The 21,690-nt window shown below is 61.9% G+C and overlaps 2 protein-coding genes across 2 annotated transcripts; one reads left to right on the top strand and one right to left on the bottom strand.

Moving 5' to 3' along the window:
- Positions 1-1,022: 1,022 nt before the first annotated feature.
- Positions 1,023-2,518, bottom strand: B3GALT6 (beta-1,3-galactosyltransferase 6). The gene has a single exon (XM_030805853.1). It carries the CDS (start codon positions 2,461-2,463, stop codon positions 1,474-1,476), a length of 990 nt encoding a protein of 329 aa, XP_030661713.1. The 5' UTR covers positions 2,464-2,518; the 3' UTR covers positions 1,023-1,473.
- Positions 2,519-2,649: 131 nt separating this feature from the next.
- Positions 2,650-20,450, top strand: SDF4 (stromal cell derived factor 4). The gene is made up of 7 exons (XM_030805851.1): positions 2,650-2,873; positions 6,006-6,478; positions 12,752-12,888; positions 13,372-13,485; positions 18,388-18,546; positions 18,683-18,858; positions 19,666-20,450. Exons 2-7 carry the CDS (start codon positions 6,153-6,155, stop codon positions 19,840-19,842), a joined length of 1,089 nt encoding a protein of 362 aa, XP_030661711.1. The 5' UTR covers positions 2,650-2,873; positions 6,006-6,152; the 3' UTR covers positions 19,843-20,450.
- The last annotated feature ends 1,240 nt before the right edge of the window (positions 20,451-21,690 follow it).

Genomic DNA, 21,690 nt, shown 5'->3' with positions numbered 1-21,690 from the left:
ACTCTCCCCTGCCCCCGTTCGTTCCTCCTGAGACCACTGCTGCCTTCAAACACAAGTAACCCAAACCTGCTCCCAAACCCATGGCGAAACTGACCCCGAGCCTAACCCAACCCTGACCCTGATGCTCGAGACTAGACCCCAGACTGGACCCGGCCCCAAAGTGGGACAAAAAAGACCACAGCAGGGACCACCCAGGTCCCCCAGACAGAAAACCCGCGTCAGACTCCAGGGGGCTCATGGTCACCCCTTGTCCTGGGGCAGCTTCATTTTACTTTGGCAAGGACCGCAGTGTTCACTTTCCTCATTAAATGAGGGGCTTCCAAGGATGTGTTAAGGTACGTGAGAGGCAGGCCTAGTGCCGGCTGGTCCTGTTTTCTTAAGGCGGAATTTGGGGAACCGCGTCAGCACTCCGGGGTTCGGATTCCTGGAACCTGGGGCGGAGTCTGAAATAAAGCAGCACCGGCCCTGTGTGGCGCGGACCCACGGGAAGCCTTGAAAGGAGTCTCTTCAGAAAGAAACAATGGGTTCAACGACGTGTAGGCTGAAAAGATAATGGCCAGTTTTACAGTTCTCCTGCGTTTAAACACGGGCAGCAGCGGGGTTGACGGTACAGGCACCAAGTTCTGACATAAAAGTCTTTCCTTAAATCATGTAAAAAAACCGAGACCTGCGGCCGGGCGCGGTGGCTCAAGCTTGTAATCCCAGCACTTTGGGAGGCCGAGGCGGGCGGATCACAAGGTCAGAAGATCGAGACCATCCTGGCTAACACGGTGAAACCCCGTCTCTACTAAAACTACAAAAAAAAAAAAAAATTAGCCGGGCGTGGTGGCGGGCGCCTGTAGTCCCAGCTACTCGGGAGGCTGAGGCAGGAGAATGGCGTGAACCCGGGAGGCGGAGCTTGCAGCGAGCCGAGATTGCGCCACTGCACTCCAGCCTGGGGGACAGAGCAAGACTCCGTCTCAAAACAAAACAAAACAAAACAAAAAACCGAGACCTGCACATTGCCAACTTACACTCACATCGACACAAACTTACAATATTTATAAATAAGTCACAAGCAAACACTGAGTTACATTTACCACGAAGTCACTGGACAGAGACCAAAATCCCATGAAAGCGGACTGATGTGAAACCACTTTAGATCTGAGACGCATACATGAGAAACACCACTGATAACAGACACGTTAGATCGGAGCCCAGCCCCGTGAGCCGGTTGGGGACAGCATGGGGGTCAGCGTGCGGCTGGGCCCGGGTCAGGCTCGCTGAGGTCCAGGAACGGGCACCTCTACCTGGACACGGCGCGCTGCCCCGGCAACCCCCAGGGGTCTCCCAAACGCAGGCCGGGACGCAGCGACCACAGGCGTGGCCGCGGGACCGGGGGCCTTGGGGCCCGGGCGTGGTGCGCCCGCTTGGCACCTGCCCCAAGGCGCCGCCGGGTGAAGCGGGTGCCCCGGAGGGCTGGGCCGCGGCGGCTCAGGGGATGCCCTCCCTTCTCTGGCAGCACTGCGAGGGTGGCGCGGACCAGTCATACACGTAGGACAGGCGCAGCTGCACCTCGCGCTTGCACAGGCGGCCCTCGCGCGCCAGCGTCGCATGCTTCTCCAGCATGTCCTCCAGGCTCTGCTTGTGCGTCACCAGGTACTGGTTGCTGCAGCCGCGGGACCGGTACTCGGTGTCGAAGCGCGGGTCGTGCTCCCGCTGCACGTCCACCGGCGCCAGCCAGGCGCCCAGAGACACGTCCTCGCTGTGCCAGGCGCGCAGGTAGTCGCGGCTGAGGCGCAGGTAGTGCACCAGGTCGGCCGAGAGCACGTAGCCGCCGCCCAGCGCGTAGGGCAGGTAGTAGTCGCAGAGTTGCCAGGCGGCCTCGCGCCACCGCCCCCCCGGCTTGACGCGGCCGCGGCCCGAGAAGAAGCCCCAGTAGAGGCGGCGGCGGCGCGCGGGGTCGCGGGCGCGCAGCTCCGCCAGCAGCGCGTCCAGCCGCGCGAAGGAGTCGTCGTCCGCCTTGAGCACGAACTCGAAGGCCACGTGCTCATCCAGCCAGGCCAGCATGGCCAGCACCTTGGCCGTGAGGTTTTCGTAGGCGTCGCGCAGCGCGGGCAGCAGCAGCAGGTCACCGTGCCGCGCCTGCTCCCGCTCCAGGGCGCGCTGCTCCTCGGCGCCCAGGCCGGCCGTGCCCACGGCGAAGCGCGCCCACACGTCGCCCGGGGCCCCGCGCCGCGCAAGCCACGTGCTGCGGATCACGCTGCGGCGCTCGGCGGCGCGGGGCGCGCTGGCCACCAGCACAGCCAGGAAGGCGGCGGCGCGCGCGGGCGCGGGGGGAGGGGGGCTGCGGCCCGACACCGCCCTGGGGCCCCCGGGCTCGGCCGCGCAGCGCGCCAGGTAGAGCAGCACCGCCCCGCACAGCGCCAGCGCGCCCAGGCCCAGCGCCGCCCGCCGCCGCCACGCGCGCCGCAGCAGCTTCATGGCGCCCGCGCCGGGCCGGCGGCCCAGGCTGGACGTGCGAGTGCGCAGGCGCCGCCGGCTCGGGGCGGTGCGCGTGCGCACGGCGCTCCCGGGAGCGCGCCGGGGCCTTCCGCAGACGCGGAGCCCGGGGGGGGTGCTCGGAGGCCGGCGGCCAATCGGCGGCCGCGGCGGTGCCAGGAGCGGCCATCACGTGGCCTCGGGCACCCTTCTCATTGGTCAGCCTCGGAGCGGCCCCCCGACCGCTTCCGCCCGGAGGAGAGATGGTGGCGCTGGCGTCCCCTCAGTGAGGTCGCGCCAGTTCGCCCGCCCCCGCCCGCAAAAAAGATGGCAGTGGCCTGATCCGGGCCCGTTGGCGGCGTCGCGGGCGCTTCGCTCCAGTCCTCGGATCCCGGGCGCGGGGAGGCAGGCCGGTGAGTGAGGGGCCCGGGGCGGCCGCTGCAGGCCGCGGGGCCAAGTGTACGCCGGCCGGACGGCGAGGGCGGGTCTGGAGGCCGCCGCCGCCGCCTCCCGCCCTGGGCTGGGGCATCGTCCGTCCGCTCGGCCTCGAGCCCTGGCGAGACTGCGCCGCCACCGGGGCTCCCGGGGGCAGGGACGGGCCGACGACGCGGTCCTCCCCGGCCGCCGGCACGTCTGGTCTTCTATTGGCCAAAACCTACGAATGCCACCGCGAAACGGAGGCCAAAGGGGTCTCTTTGGACTCGCGTTTATCGGCGAGTCGACCTTGGACAAGCTGCCCCCCTTCCCTGCGCCTCCGCTTCCGCTTCTGAACCGCGTGGACCCTCATCCCCAGTTAGTAGGATTTGGAGATGTGAAGTCGGCTGCGTGGAGCTCTTGATGTCTGGCTCAGAGGCGGTGTTATGAACGCGTTGAGCTTTTAGAATCTAACCTTGTGTGTTGTTAACTGCCAGAAATAGCCTCGTTCCACCAGAGCTGAAGCCCAGGGATGGCAAAGAAATAGCGTCTCTGCCTAAGCTGTTTCCCACGTCCGTTTCGCAAGGGTGTGTTGACTCCTTGCTGGGAACTAAGCTTCTAGGGGATGGCGAAGTCGAAACCCCATTCCGGTGGGACCGGCCCGCTCCGCTGTGCTGCGAGCCTCGCTTACCGTGATGAATAGATACTCTGAAGCCAGGAGAGGAAGCGCCACTTGATGGACTCCTGATATTTATAGCTATTTTTGGGTTTCTTTTTATTCCTTTTTCGAGACAGGGTCTCATCTTTTTGTTTTTGTTTTTTAAAGAGACGCAGTCTCACTCTGTTGTCCAGACTGGTCTCACGATCCTCCTGCCTCAAGTAAACCGTGTAACTCATCAAGATAAGTAGAATCAAGAACTAGCTTTGTTTTCTCTAGGAACAAAGTACAGTCTGTTTGCATACAGCGTGTGTTTTACGACTGTAGTTGAGTCAGCGCCAGGAGGAGGTGTCTTGGTTCTTACCCAGGACCCCTCCTGGTCAGGCGAGCTGGGACGACAGGAATAGAATTATGCCACCACTAGGGAAGGGAAAAGCCCTCAGCCATGTTCAGAAAATCAGGCCGGGTGCATGGCTCGCTCCTGTAGTCCCAGCACTTTGGGAGGCCGAGGCAGGAGGATCACTTGAGGTCAGGAGTTGGAGACCAGCCTGGCCAACATAGGGAAACCCCATCTCTACTAAAAATACAGAAATTAGTGGAGCATGGAGGCGGGTTCCTGTAATCCCAGCTAAGTGGGAGGCCGAGGCAGGAGAATCACTTGAACCTGGGAGGTGGAGCTTGCAATGAGCCGAGACTGCGCCACTGCACTCCAGCCTGGGCGACAGAGTGAGACTCTGTCTCAGAAAAAAAAAAAAAAAATCAGACATGAGCCCTCACCCAGGGTTGTGCCCCTCTTGGTTTGTGGCAGAGACTGCACTGACTTCAAGGCCTCTCTCATGGCGGCCCCACTGGCATTTCTCAGTACCTGGAGGCAGCATTTCTGTTTAATATTACCCAGGGTAGCATTCGTTGAGCGCCTACTGTGTGCAGACAGAGTGGCAGGTGCCAGGACAGTGAAGCTGAGTAAGACGGCCACAGAACAGGAGTCTCAGTCCATGTGTGTTCAGGGAACAGCTGTGACATGGTGGGGCCTCAGCGGCACCCGAAAGGACCCGCAGGTGTTTGCCGGAGGGGCAGACTGTGAAAGGAGCAGGCTCGTGGGTGGGAGGACCCCGAGTTCCCTTTGGGATACGTGAGGCATGAGGCCCTGTGAGCCCCTGCTTCCCACCAGGACTGGCCACGCCTCGGATGCCAGGACAGACTTCTGGGCTCCCCGGCCTCGGCGTTAGCTCGCGAGTGTGGGCAAGGGCACGTGTGTGTAATATGTGCACGCATGAGTGTGGATGTGTGTGTGCACATCTGTGTGTGGGGGTTGTGTGTTTGCTGGGACCAGGCCCTGATGCCCTCTGCACTTAGGGTTGGCTGTCTTCGCAAAGTCTGGTCAGTCGGAGGGAGGGGGGAGCCTCCTGTTTCTCAGTGAGAAGCTGAGGCCGGGGAGACCACATGACTTAGCCAAGGTCATAGATCTCAAGAATGTTCAAGTCAGGGTCTGGAGAGTGACCCTAACCGCACGGGTCAGTGGCATGATGCCAGGAGGGACAGAGCCGGGCCCCACAGGAAGGCTGTGCTGCAGGTGTTGGGCGATGGGGACAGCACCCTGGAGGTGCTGACAGCTGGAGAGAGAGCTGGAAAGACGGAGAGACAGGGCTGAAAATTCAGTGTTTGTATAAAAAAGACCAGGCACAGTGGCTCCTGCCTGTAATCCCAGCACCTTGGGAGGCTGAGGCAAGAGGATCGCTTGAAGCCAGGAGTTTGAGACCAGCCTGGGCAATACAGTGAGACCCGTCTCTACAAAAAATAAAATAAAAATAAATTAGCTGGGTGTGGCGGTGCGCGCCAGTGGTCGCAGCTGCTCTGGTGGCTGAGGTGAGAGCATCACCCAGCCCAGGAGTTTGTGGTCACGGTGAGCCGTGGTCGCCGCTGCACTCCAGCCTGGGTGACAGAGCAAGACCCTGGTTTTTTTTTTTTTTTTTTTTTTTTTTTTTTTTTTTGAGACAGAGTCTCGCTGTCGCCCAGGCTGGAGTGCAGTGGTGTGATCTCGGCTCGCTGCAGGCTCCGCCCCCCGGGGTTCACGCCATTCTCCTGCCTCAGCCTCCCGAGTAGCTGGGACTACAGGCGCTCGCCACCTTGCTTGGCTAATTTTTTGTATTTTTAGTAGAGACGGGGTTTCACTGTGTTAGCCAGGATGGTTTCGATCTCCTGACCTCCTGATCCGCCTGCCTCGGCCTCCCAAAGTGCTGGGATTACAGGCGTGAGCCACTGCGCCCGGCCGAGCAAGACCCTGTTTCTAAAAATAAAGAAAAAAACACCACGTGAGGTCCAGAGAAAGCAATGCCGCGTGTGATCTGGAGAAAACAGTGCCACATGTGGTCTGGATCCTGTGAATCGAGGATGTGTTTCATGTTGCAGGATAGACGTGCTTGGGGAAGTCTTTGCTGAGTCTTGCTAATGATATGTCTGTGTCTCTCTGCAGACCGTGAGCTGCTTGTCCCCAGCCTGCGGCCGTCCTGGGGACACAGAGCCCTCTGTGGCGCCTGGGGCTTGGATTGGAGCCAGGACCTCACTTCCTCCTCTGCCCCTGCCCCTCCCAGCACCTGGCCCACACCCTGCAGCCCGCCCCATGGTCTGGCCCTGGGTGGCGATGGCGTCCAGGTGGGGTCCCCTCGTTGGCCTGGCTCCGTGCTGCCTCTGGCTCCTGGGGGCGGTCCTTCTGATGGACGCATCTGCACGGCCTGCCAACCACTCGTCCACCCGAGAGAGAGCAGCCAACAGGGAGGAGAATGAGATCCTGCCCCCAGACCACCTGAACGGGGTGAAGCTGGAGATGGATGGGCACCTCAATCGGGGCTTCCACCAGGAGGTTTTCCTAGGCAAGGACCTGGGTGGCTTTGATGAAGATGCGGAGCCGCGGCGGAGCCGGAGGAAGCTGATGGTTATCTTTTCCAAGTAGGTGCCGCCATGTGCCCAGACTAGGGGGCTGCCTGTGTGCGCCTGCCCATGTGTTCCTGTCCTGGCTTTGCGTGGTGGGGGGCGCCGGGCCCTGTGTCAGGACTCGCTGGGCTGGGAAGGTGTGCCGGTGATCAGCGCCACTTCCAGCCTGCTGTGTTTGCGCCGAGGCCTGCGCTGGCAGCCCAGAGCCGCTCCTTGAATGCCCTTGGTCCACTAGGGGCTCAGAGGGCCAGAGTGGGCCTGTGTGGCCGTCCCTAGGACCGCCTGGAGGAGGAGCCCACCTGGCACTGCAGTGGTCAGCGTCCTTCATGCTGAGGGGCAGACGCCGGCCACAGGCAGCCTCCGCAGGCTGCAGCACCAGTTGGATGAGGCCTGGCTGAGGAGTGAGGGGCCACCACGGGCGGCTGGAGAGCTGGTACAGGGCGCTCTGGGCTCCTCCTGACGTGCCCTCTACCCTGTGTGTATGGGGTCCCTGTCACACACGGGCAGCATGTCACACGTGGGCTGGGGGTGTGTGGGGTTGGCTTGTTTTGCCGGCCTGATTGAGAGCAGAGCTGTGCTGTCAGTGGCCCGTCCTTGGCAGTCACTGCCCCCGCCCTGCCGAGTCCCCGAGACCCTCTTGCTGCCTCTGTGCCTAGTGCCGAGCTTTCTCCCGTGACCCCATCCCTGAGTCTTGGGAACCTGGTGTAAGCGGTCCAAGATGGGTCAACCTGACCACTCACCCACAAGGAGCCAGGTCCTGCACGGGCGCTTTACTCCTTACGGCATGGCTGGGGTGTCCTGCAGTGTGGCCCTGGAACCCACTTGCACTCAGCGCTGGCCTCACCCCTGGAGGCAGAGCAGGGTCAGGACGTGCCTGTGAGTCCTCCAGGCCAGCTGGGGTGCCGGGCAGGGAGCCAGGGTGCAGGTGAGAGAACACCCTGGGTCTCCTGGGACCTGCAGGACCAGGGCATAAGGAGGCAGCCCCTGCTACAGGACCTGGCCACAAGCTCACCGTCCCGCAGGGCCTGGCCACGAGCTCGCCTTCCCGCAGGGCCTGGTGCTCCAGGGCCAGTGCAGAGGGGCAGGTGGCAGAGCTGGTGAGCAAGGGGGTTGGGCAGGGCTGGGGCCCTGGGGTGCAGGTGCAGGTAGGAAAGGTGTGAGGACTGGCCTGGCTGTGCCAGGGCACTTGGGCCAAGGGCCAGGCAGGAGGGCCCTAAGGATCCAGGCTTTTGGGTGGAGCACAGGTGAGCTGGTGGGACGGAGGCAGGTGCCAGCAGGAGGACGTGGGCGCCAGGTGTGGCATCCCCTTGCACCTCTCCCCAGATGGCACGGTTCAGGGGTCCTTGGCGGGCTGAGTTCACTTGGTGGTGACCTGACCGACCCACGAAGAGGTGGCTGGTGCTCCCTGGGGCCTGTCGGGTTCACCACCCCTGAGCTCACGAAGGCCTGGCTTGCGGTGTCACAGGGGGAGGGTCCCCCTCCCCCCTCGGCCGGTGCTGGGGGTGGGCTGCACGCCTGGGCGAGGGGAGTTGAGGCTTCTGCTCAGTGCGTCTCAAGCCGGAGTGAGGTTTCTTTTTGGTGCCTGTAACGAAACCCCAAGCCGTCTCGTTTGAGGAGGTGGGCGCAGGGAGTGGGAAGTAGCAGCAGGTCTCTGGGTCTCCCTGACACCCGTGCTGAGCAGCGACAGCGGCCGCCGTGGGTGTTTAGACTTCCCTTCCCAGCACGAGGGCCCCTTCTCGCCCTCCTCCTGCTCAGGGCCCTGTCCCTCCAGAACCCACGTTCACTCCACTGTCCTGTCTCCTCTGGGCTGGGACGGCATCTCAGACTCTCCTGTTTTTGTGAGGACGTAACAGTTCTGAGGAGGGCTGGGCAGGAGGTTTTAGGATGTCCCTCAGTTTGGGCTTGTGGGATGTGTTTCCTCCTGACTGTACAGGGTTGAGGGTTTTTGGAAAGAGCACCCAGAGGGGAGGTGCCTTGTCCTAGTGGCTTTTGAGCTTCACTTTCCTTCCACTTCCTAGCACCATGAGATGCTCCAGGCTTTCTTTCCTGCTTCCTGGCACTGTGAGATGCTCTGGGCTCGCCTCCGTGCCACCTGCCCCAGCGCAATAGCTGCCACCTTTCCAGGGAGCCCTGACTCTTGTGGCTGGAGCTGGAAGCCAGGGTCTGGGCACTGGGGATCTTGCTCTTGTTCTCTCAGGAGCCAGAGCTTGATAACATGCGTGTGCACCAGCCCAGTCACGTCTGTGTTCTGCCAGCCATGTTCACGTGTGTGTGCTGTGTACACACGGGTACTGGGCTGTGCACTTGTGTGTATGCGTGCCAGCTCCATATGCACACACTGCCCTGCAGCCGTGTCTTCAGGCACCTGAATTTGGATGAGTGACTCCTCGCCAACATCTTGACTGGAATCCTGTGCCATGTGGTTTCTTTCCACCTTTTTGCTCTGCCTCGTGTGTGCCTGTGTCTGTGGTGGTGTGGTGCTGTGGAGTGTGTGGAGCGTGTGGGGTGGGGGGTGTGGGGGGGGGGGGGGGGGGGGGGGGTGGGCGTGTGGAGCGTGTGGTGCGTGTGGAGCGTGTGTGTGGTGGAGCGTGTGGAGCGTGTGGTGCGTGTGGAGCGTGTGGAGCGTGTGGTGCGTGTGGAGCGTGTGGAGCGTGTGGTGCGTGTGGTGCGTGTGGAGCGTGTGGTGCGTGTGGGTGCGTGTGGTGCGTGTGGAGCGTGTGGGGGGGGGGGGGGGGGGGGGGGGGGTGGGTGCGTGTGGAGCGTGTGGAGCGTGTGGTGCGTGTGGAGCGTGTGGAGCGTGTGGTGGAGCGTGTGGTGCGTGTGGAGCGTGTGGTGCGTGTGGAGCGTGTGGTGGCGTGTGGAGCGTGTGGTGCGTGTGGAGCGTGTGGTGCGTGTGGAGCGTGGTGCGTGTGGAGCGTGTGGGTAGCGTGTGGTGCGTGTGGTGCGTGTGGAGCGTGTGGTGCGTGTGGAGCGTGTGGTGCGTGTGGTGCGGTGGGTGGTGCGTGTGGTGCGTGTGGAGCGTGTGGTGCGTGTGGAGCGTGTGGTGCGTGTGGTGCGTGTGGTGCGTGTGGAGCGTGTGGTGGCGTGTGGGGGGGCGTGTGGGCGTGGGGGGGGGGGGGGGGGGGGGGGGGGGGGGGGGGGGGGGGGGGGGGGGGGGGGGGGGGGGGGGGTGGTGCGTGTGGAGCGTGTGGTGCGTGTGGGGGTGGGCGTGTGGTGCGTGTGGAGCGTGTGGTGCGTGTGGGCGTGTGGGGGGGGGGGGGGGGGGGTGTGGAGCGTGTGGTGCGTGTGGAGCGTGTGGTGGGTGCGTGTGGTGCGTGTGGAGCGTGTGGTGCGTGTGGAGCGTGTGGTGCGTGTGGAGTGGAGTGTGGGTGGTTGTGGTGCGTGTGGGCGTGTGGAGCGTGTGGTGCGTGTGGAGCGTGTGGTGCGTGGGGGGGGGGGGGGGGGGGGGGGGGGGGGGGGGGTGGAGCGTGTGGTGCGTGTGGCGTGTGGAGCGTGTGGAGCGTGGTGGTGGTGCGTGTGGGCGGTGGGGTGGTGGTGTGGTGCGTGTGGGCGTGTGGGGTGTGGTGGTGTGGAGCGTGTGGTGCGTGTGGAGCGTGTGGTCCGTGTCTCTGGAGCATGTGGGTGTGGTGCGTGTGGAGTGTGTGGTGCGTGTGGTCCGTGCTGTGGAGTGTGGTGGTGTGTGTGGAGTGTGTGGCGCGTGTGCAGCGTGTGGAGCGTGTGATGTGTGTGGAACGTGTGGCCTGTGTCTGTGGCACGTGTGGGGAGTGTGGCCCGTGTCTGTGGTGCATGTGGAGTGTGTGGAACATGTGGCCCATGTCTGTGGTGCGTGTGGAGTGTGTGGAGCGTGTGGCCCGTGTCTCTGGCACGTGTGGAGTGTGTGGCCCGTGTCTGTGGCATGCATGGAGCGTGTGGTGCATGTGTAGTGTGTGGTGCGTGAGGAGCGTGTGGAGTGTGTGGCCCGTGTCTGTGGCACGTGTGGAGTATGTGGCCCGTGTCTGTGGCATGCATGGAGCGTGTGGTGCATGTGTAGTGTGTGGTGCGTGAGGAGCGTGTGGAGTGTGTGGCCCGTGTCTGTGGCACGCATGGAGCATGTGGAGCATGTGTAGTGTGTGGTGCGTGAGGAGCGGTGGAGTGTGGGCCCGTGTCTGTGGCATGCATGGAGCGTGTGGTGCATGTGTAGTGTGTGGTGCGTGAGGAGCGTGTGGAGTGTGTGGCCCGTGTCTGTGGCACGTGTGGAGTATGTGGCCCGTGTCTGTGGCATGCATGGAGCGTGTGGTGCATGTGTAGTGTGTGGTGCGTGAGGAGCGTGTGGAGTGTGTGGCCCGTGTCTGTGGCACGCATGGAGCGTGTGGAGCATGTGTAGTGTGTGGTGCGTGAGGAGCGTGTGGAGTGTGTGGCCCGTGTCTGTGGCATGCATGGAGCGTGTGGTGCATGTGTAGTGTGTGGTGCGTGAGGAGCGTGTGGAGTGTGTGGCCTGTGTCTGTGGCGCGTGTGGAGTGTGTGGCATGTGTGGTGTGTGTGGCCCGTATCTGTGGCACGTTTGGAGTGTATGGAGCGTGTGGCCCATGTCTGTGGTGTGTGTGGAGCATGGCCGGAGCAGTCGAGGATGCTGCTGTCCACATGAGTCCCCCCAGGTGCCCCACCTGCCACATGGCCACCCGGGCGGCCCGCTCCCGGCCAGTGTGTTTTGGGGACTGTGGAGCTGAGGGTGCCTCCCAGGCCCGTCCACCTCTGGGCTGCCGCGGCTGCTGAGGGAGGGGCGCGTGTGAGCGGCAGCCTGGTCTTCTGTGAGGATCTCTGCCCAGGGCCTCTGAGCCATGCCTGCAGTGTGTGCACCGTTGAAGCTGGCCTGGCCCAGGTCCCAGAGGCTGCACCTGCCTGACGAGGGCCTGCTTGCCACCTCATAACGTGGCCGCGGCTGCCCCTGAGCGGAGCATAGAGGCAAGCGGCCAGGGCACCCTACTCTCGGGGATGCCTCCGGCAAATGCACCAGCCGGGGTCTCGAGACCTCGCACCTCCGGAAGCCCTGCCTCCCAGCGCTGTTGCCCTGGGGGTTAAGTTTCCAACAGGTGAGCTTGGGACACAGGCAGCTGCAGCAGGGGTAGGAGCCTGTGGCTTCCATGAAGACATGATGGTGAAGCTGAGCTCTGAAGCTGGGACAGGAGTGACCTGTCCTGGGGCCTGTGGCCTCCTGACCTGGCCTGCGCTGGCCCCGTGTCCCCAGTCTGTGTCCCTATCTGCCAAGTCTGTGGTCTCTTCCATCCTTGGACACAATGTTAAGTCCCCACACGGTCTTCTTCCTAAATCTTACAACTTTACATTTATATGAAGGGTTTTGTTTTGTCTTGTTTTGAGTCAGGGTCTCGCTGTGCCGCCCAGGCTGGAGTGCAGTGGTATGATCACAGTTCACTGCAACCTCCACGTTCCAGGTTCAGACAGTCCTCCCACCTCAGCCTCTTGAGTAGCTGAGACCACAGGTGCACGCCACCACACCTGGCGAGTTTTCGTAATTGTTTTTTGTAGAGGTGGGGTCTCCCTATGTTGCCCAGGCTGGTCTTGAAGTCCTGGGCTCAAGTGATCCACCTGTCTTAGCCTCCCAACGTGCTGGGATTATAGGTGTGGCCACTGCGTCCTGCCTATATGAAGGTTTTTGTGTAGCCATATCTGAAGCATCTAAAATAAAACATGGGCCAGGCCCGGTGGCCACACCTGTAATCCTAGCATGTTGGGAGGCTGAGGTGGGTGGATCATTTGAGGTCAGGAGTTTGAGACTAGCCTGGCCAACATGGTGAAACCCTATTTCTATTAAAAATACAAAAATTAGCCAGGCGTGGTGGTGCGCCCCAGGCTGAGGCAGGAGAATCGCTTGAACCTGGGAGGCGGAGGTTGCAGTGAGCCAAGATTGCGCCATTGCACTCCAGCCTGGGTGACAGAACGAAACTCTGTCTCAAAAAATAAAATAAAACGTGAAGAGTGTGACTTTTGGAAGCTGTGGTTGGAGAGTGGGGTCTGGTGGTGATTCTGTGTGACAGAGGGGGAGGGTCCATGTGTCTCCCTGGGGAGGGGACTGTGGCATCCACCTTCCCCAGTGTCTCTGGCATGGCCCCGCGCCCCACAAGCCCCACGTCCCGGACGTTTCTTGCGTCGCCTGGTGGCAGGTCGCTGGAGCCTGTCGCTGTTGGTGGCAGGTTCACGCTGCCATGGAGTCCTGGGCCGGCAGCGTCATCTGGCTGTTCGGGGTCCTGGGGGCCCAGTCTGACGGCCGCCCGCCCATTTGCTGTCTTGCAGGGTGGATGTGAACACTGACCGGAAGATCAGTGCCAAGGAGATGCAGCGCTGGATCATGGAGAAGACGGCCGAGCACTTCCAGGAGGCCATGGAGGAGAGCAAGACACACTTCCGCGCCGTGGACCCTGACGGGGACGGTACTGTGGCCGGGCCAGGGCGGGGCGGGGCGGGGGGGCGGTGGGTGGGGCGGGCAGGGCCATGGGCCTTGCCTGGTTCCTGGAGGGCAAACAGGCCCAGTCTGAGGGACGGGCGGTGGGGAAGCGTCAGCCGGAGACCCTGAGGTGTGATGGGGTGCATGGAAGCTGGGTTCATGATGCCAGAATCTTGGTGACAAAGGCGTGCGTGCCAAGCACTGGGCGTGGCCCATGAAGGGCTCCTCTTAGGACTTTGGGGCCTTCACCTGGCGGTGCCTGTGCCTCTTGGTGGCCCCAAGGCACAGACATTGCCAGCTGGCCTCACAGGTGAGGAAACAGGTGTGGGGTGCTGGCCAAGACCCTGGGTCTCCAGACACTGGCATCCTGCCACCTCCAGCCTGGGCAGCAGAGCAAGACCCCATCTCAGTTGAGAAAGAAGTTCAGCTCAGTATCAGACGTCCTGACAGGTGTGACCTTCTCTTTCAGGCCACGTGTCATGGGATGAGTATAAGGTGAAGTTTTTGGCGAGTAAAGGCCATAGCGAGAAGGAGGTTGCCGACGCCATCAGGCTCAACGAGGAACTCAAAGTGGACGAGGAAAGTGAGTGCTCGGCCAGGCTCCTGCCACCAGTCTCAGGCATCCCGTGTGTGCGTGTGTGTGTTGTGTGTACATGAGTGCACCGTGCGTGTGCTCGTGAGTACATGCGGTGTGTGCGCGTGTCGTGTACGTGTGCTGTGCGTGTGCTTGTGAGTACATGCGGTGTGTGTGCGTGTTGTATGAGTGCACTGTGCATGTGTGCTTGTGAGTACATGTGGGTGTGTGTGTGTGCGTGTCATGTGTACGAGCGCACTGTGCATGTGCTTGTGAGTACATCCAGGTAGCCGTTCGTGTGTGCTCCAGTACATGCAGGTGAGTGCGCCCCCACGGCCATTGTATGCGCACATGCACACGTGTTCATCCTAACTGTATGGCCCAACCTGGGTGGTGGTGGCTGTCAGGTGGGAAGTGGGTGAAGCCATTGCCGACCTAGGCGCTGCCCAGGAGTCCGGTGGGGAGTGTGTGAGCTGTGCATGGGCGGCTCTCAGCTTTGCTGGTCACGGCACTTTCACAGCTGTTATTCAGTTAGGTCCTGCAGAGAATCTGAGGCTGTGAGTCTGGGGTGGGGCCTGCCCCATACTCCGAAGGCCACATGAGGCAGAGTTTCCCAGGGAGAGGGCACGGCCTGTGCCTGAGGGCCTGGCCCTGGGGTCTGGGTCTGCCGGAGACATCTGTGTGGCCGTCAGGTGGTCACCAGAGAGCGGTCAGGTCCCAGGGAGAGGCTCTTCCTTGGGTCTGGGGTGTGGCCGTTGGCTGGCAGGGCAGCCTCAGCCCTGGGCGGGTCCAAGCTGGTGCTTCTGCGTGAAGAGGGTGGGGCCGGGTGGGGCCTGGCACCCGGGCTAAGGCCAGGTGAGGGGAGAGCCGGGCCACCCTGCACAGGGCCAGGTCTGGGAGAGCCGTCCGGGCAGAAGCCCCTGCTGGCCCAGTTGTGAGGCACAGCTGAGCAGGTACCGTGGCGTTGCTGCCACCCTGGGGCTCTGTGTGCCCTTCCTGGTCGTGCCCGTCGTCTGGTTTGGGGCTTTGAGGAGAATGTGCGGACATGCCTGTTCCATCACTGCTCGGCTTCCTGGGGTGGTGTCTCCGCTGCCCTGCAGGGCGCCCGTGTGGCCCACAGGGCCAGTCACGTGACATGGGGCCGCTCCTGGCAGGCTGGGCGTATCTTACACCTTTATTTTTTGTGCCTGTTCAACTTATTAGTAACACACATTTCCTCACCAGAGTCTCAAGGCAAACCACCTCTTAACTTCTTTCTTTTTTCATGAGACGGTCTCACTCTGCTGCCCAGCCTGCAGTGCAGTGGTGCAATCTCGGCTCCCTGCAGCCGTACCTTCCAGGGCTCAGGCGATCCTCCTACCTCAGCCTCCCAGGTAGCTGGGACCACAGGCGCCATCACCACATCCTGGCTAATTTTTGTAGTTTTTGTACAGATAGATTTGCTATGTTGGCCAGGTTGGTCTCAAACTCTTAGACTCAAGTGATCCGCCCACCACAGCCTCCCAAAGTGCTGGGATTATAGGCATGAGCCACTGCACCTAGTCTCAACCTCTTTTTTTAATTTTTAATTTTTTTTTTTTTTTTTTTTGAGACGGAGTCTCTCTCTGTCGCCCAGGCTGGAGTGCAGTGACGCCAGCTCGGCTCACTGCAAGCTCCGCCTCCCGGGTTCACGCCATTCTCCTGCCTCAGCCTCTCCGAGTAGCTGGGACTACAGGCGCCCGCCACCACACCCGGCTAGTTTTTTTGTATTTTTAGTAGAGACGGGGTTTCACTGTGGTCTCGATCTCCTGACCTCGTGATCCGCCCGCCTCAGCCTCCCAAAGTGCTGGGATTACAAGCGTGAGCCACCACGCCCAGCCAATTTAATTTTTAATTGTTTAAGAGTGAGGGTCTCACTGTTGCCTAGGCTGGAGTGCAGTGGTGCGATCTCAGCTCACCTGTAGCCTCCAATCCTGGGCTCAATCTATCCTTGGAAGATAAAAAAAATAAAGGTGGCTGGGCGCGGTGGCTCACGCCTGTAATCCCAGCACTTTGGGAGGCTGAGGCGGGTGGATCACAAGGTCAGGAGATCGAGACCATCCTAGCTAACATGGTGAAACCCCATCTCTACTAAAAATAGAAAAAATTAGCTGGGCGTGGTGGTGGGCGCCTGTAGTCCCAGCTACTTGGGAGGCTGAGGCAGGAGAATGGCGTGAACCTGGGAGGCGGAGGTTGCAGTGAGCCGAGATTGCGCCACTGCACTCCAGCCTGGGCGACAGAGCAAGACTCCAACTCAAAATAATAATAATAATAATAATAATAATAATAATAATAATAATAAGGTGTAAGATACGTTCCTGCCAGCAACGGCCCATATCATGTGACCAGCCCCTATGGGGGGCGGCCTCCTGAGTAACTGGGACTACCAGTGTGTGCCACCATGCCCAGCTGATTCAAAAATATATATTTTGTAGACACAAGGTCTCCCCATGTTGCCTAGGTAGGTCTCAAACTCTTGGGATTTCAGAGGGTTCAAGTGACCTGCTCGGCCTCCCCCTGTCCTGGGGTTGCAGACGCGAGTGACCCGCCCTCCTTGGCCTCTCCCCATCCTGGGGTTGCAGGCATGAGCCCCTGTGCCTGGCCTTGACCTTCTAGGATGATGTGGAGACTTTTGAGCCTGTTGACTCTGCCTTCCCTTTTCCCAGTTCAAGTACTCTTATCTGGAGTTTGGTCCTGTCCGTCCTAAATCCTACAAATTGGACATTAAAAAAACTAAAAATAAGAGGATCTCCCTGTGTTGCCCAGGCTGGTCTCGAACTCCTGGGCTAAAGGGATCTGCCTGCCACAGCCTCCCAGCGTGCCGGGATTACAGGCACAAGCCCCAGTGCCCGGCCAAATTGGACACTATTCTTTCCTTTCCAAATGAGTGGTTTACATTTTCCTCACCCCACACGGTTTGTGCCTCCACCCCAGGTCCCGCATTCCCTGCCGTCCTGACGGCGCCTTTAACTTTCGTCCCGTTGGTCCAGCCTGTTGGCGATGTGCTGGGGCAGGAGGCCCGTGCCCGCGCCCCGACTCCAACTGTGTCTGTCTCCTTGGTGCCACTGTATTTGGGTCTTTTCTGCCCAGGACATGTCCCACCTGGACCTAGAGCTCTGTGACATTTTGTGAAGCCTCTGTCTACCTTTAGGGCTCAGCACAGGTGTGTTTAGTCACTCTGCGTTTTGGGGGTCCCCATGCCTGCTGAGGTGCCGTTCCCTGCCCGACCGTGTCCGATCCGCCTTGGCCTCCCCGACCTCAGGCTGCCTAGGACCCCCCGACCCCTTCGGGTATTTGGTTTCTGGCTTAGGAAGAGCAGCTGCCGGGTCCTGGAGGGAGGGCCTGGGAAGCGCTGGCAGGCGTCGCTCCTGCGACCTCCGACCCCTCCCTGCATGGCTCCTGCGAGGGCCACCGCGTGAGTCCTGGGGCTGCTGTCCTCGAGCCGCAGACCTGATTCTGGGAACCGCGGTGAAGGCGTGGCAGGCGAGCATCACTCCCTTCCCCCGCCTCCGTTGCTGCCTCTCTCTGGGTCTGCGTCCTCTTCTCACAGGGACAGCAGTTGTTGACCCTCCCTGATCCAGGAGGGTCTCTCCTCCAGATCCTTCACTAACAGCAGAGACCTGGCTAGTGGGGAAGGACTGGGACTCAAGGCTTCACCACCACCCTGAGGCTGGTGCTGGGGCTGGGCGGCGGCTGTGAGAATTCTGTGCTGGAGAAAGCATCTCTTGGGCGGCCTGTCTGGGGCATCTGTGCCTCTCCTGGGTGGGTCTCAGTTCGGCCCCTTCCGTCCATCCCAGGAGCTGCGGTGGAGCAGACAGGGAGGGGTGCCCCAGGACCCACAGCCCTGTCACTGCTGTCTTCCTTTAAGTGAACCGGTTGTGTAGATGGAGGTTGTTCAGAAAGGGGTAAGATGGGACGGCAACTGGGCCTCATCCTCCCGCAGTGACCGCGACCTAGAGGCTGCTGGGCTTGTGGCAGGAGCTCCGGCCAGGGCAGAGTCGGGCCTCCCGTGCAGGGGGCTGAGCGTGGGCCTCAACACTGGACTTGGCCACTGACCGCAGTGAGCCCCAGGACGGGGCAGGAGGTGGTGTTTCTGCCCTGGAGACTGAGGGTGGCATGGGTCCCTTGGGATGTGTGGGGACCTCGGGGTGAGGGCCCGTTGGGGCCGGGTGGGCACGGCAGGAGAGCGGGGGCCACACACCCAGAGGCAGTGCCGTGTCCCGGCCGGGAGGGTTCCTGGGAAGCTGTGCTCAGCCCCAGTCTCAGTCATTTCTAGAAACTGTGTTTTCCTCCCTGTGACGTCACACGTGAAGGAAACGGAAAAGGGCAGTGAGTCCTTTGCCCCGCGGTGCCGTGCGCACGTCAGCCTTCAGGGTGATTCCGCTCCTCCGGAGGGGCAGATGCAGGTGTGGGGGTGGGGCCCGGGCCCATCCTGAGGGGTCCTAGGCATGAGGGGGTCTGAGCTGTGTCCTGGGGGGGTCTGGGCCATGGGGAGGTTCTGGATCATGTCTTGAGGGGTCTGGACTGTGTGGGGGGTCCAGGCCATGTCCTGGGGATCTGGGCTCTGTCTGTGGGGAGTCAGGGCCATCCATGTAGTGGGGGGCCTGGGGCTGGGGGGTCCAGGCTATCTTGGGGAGTCTGGGCTGTGTGGGGGGTCCAAGCTATGCCTTTGGGGATCAGGCCTGTGGGAGGCTCTGGGTTATGTCTTGGCAGGGGTCCAGGCTGTGTCTTGGGGGCTGGGCCATGTTCTGGGGACGTGTGAATCCTGGAGGGTGAGGCCCCGGTCTCGTGGGTGGCTGTGTCCCTCGAGTTCAGGCAGCACCTCTCGGAACTTTCTGGATTTGCGTGCCGGCGTCTGTCTGCCTCGATGCCCACAGGCTGCGCCCCTCTCAGCACAGGAAGTCCTGGAGAACCTGAAGGACCGCTGGTACCAGGCGGACAGCCCCCCGGCGGACCTGCTGCTGACGGAGGAGGAGTTCCTGTCGTTCCTCCACCCTGAGCACAGCCGGGGAATGCTCAGGTTCATGGTGAAGGAGATCGTCCGGGACCTGGGTGAGGCTGGGTCCAGCCTGGCCAGCACGCCAGGGCCCGGGGACCAACTGGCAGGGGCCGGGCATCGCCGGGAGGTCGGGGCAGGTCCTGCGGGAGCCCCAGCCTGGGTGTGGGCTGACCCATTCCCATCTCACAGACCAGGACGGTGACAAGCAGCTCTCTCTGCCCGAGTTCATCTCCCTGCCCGTGGGCACCGTGGAGAACCAGCAGGGCCAGGACGTTGACGACAACTGGGTGAAAGACAGAAAAAAGGAGTTTGAAGAGCTCATTGACTCCAACCACGACGGCATCGTGACCGCAGAGGAGCTGGAGGTGAGCCCTGGCGCAGCCGTGTCCCGGAGCCGGCTCTGTGAGGCGCTGTGCGGGGAGGGGCTGGTGGATCTGGGCCTGAGACTCCGCCTGGGCTGGTCTCTGGGGCATTTGCTCAGCGGCGTCCACCAGGCTGCATGGCCATTGTTGGCATTTAGGTTCAAACGGATCAGAGGCAGGCGAGCCGGGCCGGGCTCCATCCTCAGCCCCTTGCGGGAGGCGTCAGGGTTCTCACAGCCCCTTTTTAACGGGACCACGAGGGGAAGCTCATGCTGGGCCCAGCTTGGAGGCAGGTCCAAGGCCCAGCAGGTACAGGTGGGCGGGACGGCCTGTGCCACATGTCTGGAATTTACCACCTTTCTCTGAAGCGTTTCCACTGGTATCATGTGTAGGCTTGTTTTTCTCCCACTGCTGAGTGAGTCATCTTGTTTTTATGTAGAATCCTCTGATTCCTGGCGACAGCCAGTGGGCCCGGCCCAGGTTAGGGATCCTTCAGAACTGGGGCCCAGGCCTGTGTAGCCCCTGTGCCCCGTTACCCCTGCCGGCCCGGGCAGGCCTTCCAGGGCCCCCGGCTTCTCCTTGCCCTGTGCTCTTTTCATTTGCGCCGCCTCCCTTCGGGAACCTTCCAGAACGTGCCTACACTCCCGCTGCAGCCAACAGGCACCTTAAATAAAGAGCCACTTCGTGTGGATGGCCACCGAGCTCAGGCCCAGCTGCTCCTCCCCTGAGCGGAGCCTGGATGGCCTCCCGGGCGGGCCGGCGCTGGGAGGGGGAAAGGCGGACACTGACCTGTGCCCCGCTCGCCCGCAGAGCTACATGGACCCCATGAACGAGTACAACGCCCTGAACGAGGCCAAGCAGATGATCGCTGTCGCCGACGAGAATCAGAACCACCACCTGGAGCCCGAGGAGGTGCTCAAGTACAGCGAGTTCTTCACGGGCAGCAAGCTGGTGGACTACGCACGCAGCGTGCACGAGGAGTTTTGAGCGCCCGGCAGCGCCCCGCGCCGCCCCCCACGCACCACCAGGGCGGCCCCGCGGGTGACTCCGGGCTCCATGGCTGTCCCGGACCCCACCTCCTCCCTGCCGCCCGCCACCAGTCGGCCAACCGACCGCGGCTGCCCCAGTTGATGAGCGGCGCGTCCCCTCTGCAGCGCGCACCCCGGCGAGGCTTCGGCTGTGATGCGGCCGGGGCGCGGTGCTGGGCTGTGGCTCCGCGGCGCCGCCTCCTCCCTGGTCCCTCGAAATCGCTGCATCTCACTTCTGAGAACGAAATCTCGTTTCAGTCGCTCTGCTGAAGGCGCTGACAGCATCGCAGCTGGAACCTCTGGGCCCGGCCACTCCCAGGGCCGCCGCCCCGTGGGAAATAACAGCTCCTCCATTTCCTTGAAAACTGAACGATTATTAAAAATAGATTAAACTTCGCTGGAAATGAGTAGCCAGGAAGTTCAGGGGAGGGTGTCGGGTCCTTCCCGGGCCTGGCATGTCGGAGCCACCCAGGTCCCGCAGCTGCCGCCGAGAAAATGCAAATATTTGTTGTGACAAGAATCACATTAATTTACTTTAAATATAGTTGCCTTTTTTGGTCAGCTTCATTCTTTGGGTGTGAAACAAAACACAACACCAGCGTGCTACATTTGTGGTTACAGTTTCCACTGGAGCGCTGGAGGCTGGTGCTGGGTCACGTGGAGGGTTGGAGGTCATGGCCAGTTCGAGGTGATTCTCCTGGCAGGTGGCAATGGGCAGGGGCTCTGGGAGGACGGAGGGCAGTGCTGCGTTTGTGAGTAGGGGTCCAGGCAGCAGCAGACGTGTCCATTGAGTTTGCGGTTTGGACATTTAAGGCAGGAGCCAGAGCCGCCTGGGGGAGTTTTGGGTGGAGGATGGCAAGGTCTTTGGGTGCAGTGGGGCAGGCCTAGCCCCAGGTGGGGCAGAGAATGGGGTGTGTTAGGACGGCTAGTGGGGGTCCCGCCCTGGCGTGTGGGGGCCCAGGCTGTGTCCTGGCTCTCCCAGCGGGAGCTCAGGGAAGCTGGGCGTGCGTCCTCCTCAGTCTGCCCTGCGGTGCCCATGTGACCAGCCTCTGCCCTGAGCCCACCTGCCCAGGGGCCCCTGTGGGGCCGAGAGGGTGGGTTGGCACCTGGGCTGGTTCCCAGGCAAACAAGATTCACAGAGCCACAGCCAGGGCAGGTGGTGGGAGGACAGTCCCACGCCCAGCTTGTAGAGGCTGTAATTCCCTGGATCCAGCCTTCGGTGGCCTGGACTCTGCCTTTCCCCATCCGTGGCCCCAGGCCACAGCCAAGGACCATCATAGCCACAACAGCATTCGACGCTCTGTGCTGAGGGCCGTGCACCCAGAGGTGGGAAGTGTGAGCTGAGGCCATACTGTGCTGGACGTGAAGGGGGGACAGCTGAGTGTGTGGTGGCACCTGACCCTTCAGAGGCCCCGGCCAGCTCCAGTCTGGTGCTGGAGGAGCAGTGGCCACTCATGGGCTGCCCTGTGCTGCCCACGACACCACCGTGTGGAGCGGAGGGCCCAGCCCCTGGGGATGTGGTTCGAGCTGCAGGCTGCCTTGCAGACCTTGGGAGTCCTGAGCTCTGGGTCAACGTCCAGCCTCCTGTGGCCACTCCACACCCGGTTCTGTGGATACAGTGGGGCTTTCTTGGACCTGTGACCTTAAGCCCAGGACAAGGAGACCTGAGCTTCCTGGGCAGCTTCAAGCAGGAGGGGCCGTACCCCACCCTGGGGCCACTGCAGGTGCCAGCAATGTGCTGGGGGTGCCCTCTCCGTGGTGCACGGGCCCCACTCACTGCACCTGTGGGCAGATGTGGCCACTTAGG

This window comes from Nomascus leucogenys, chromosome 24 (genome assembly GCF_006542625.1).
Source record: "Nomascus leucogenys isolate Asia chromosome 24, Asia_NLE_v1, whole genome shotgun sequence".
Taxonomy (NCBI): Eukaryota; Metazoa; Chordata; class Mammalia; order Primates; family Hylobatidae; genus Nomascus; species Nomascus leucogenys.
The sequence above is the reverse complement of the archived record's forward strand: the minus strand, read 5'-3'. Positions and strand labels throughout refer to the sequence as shown.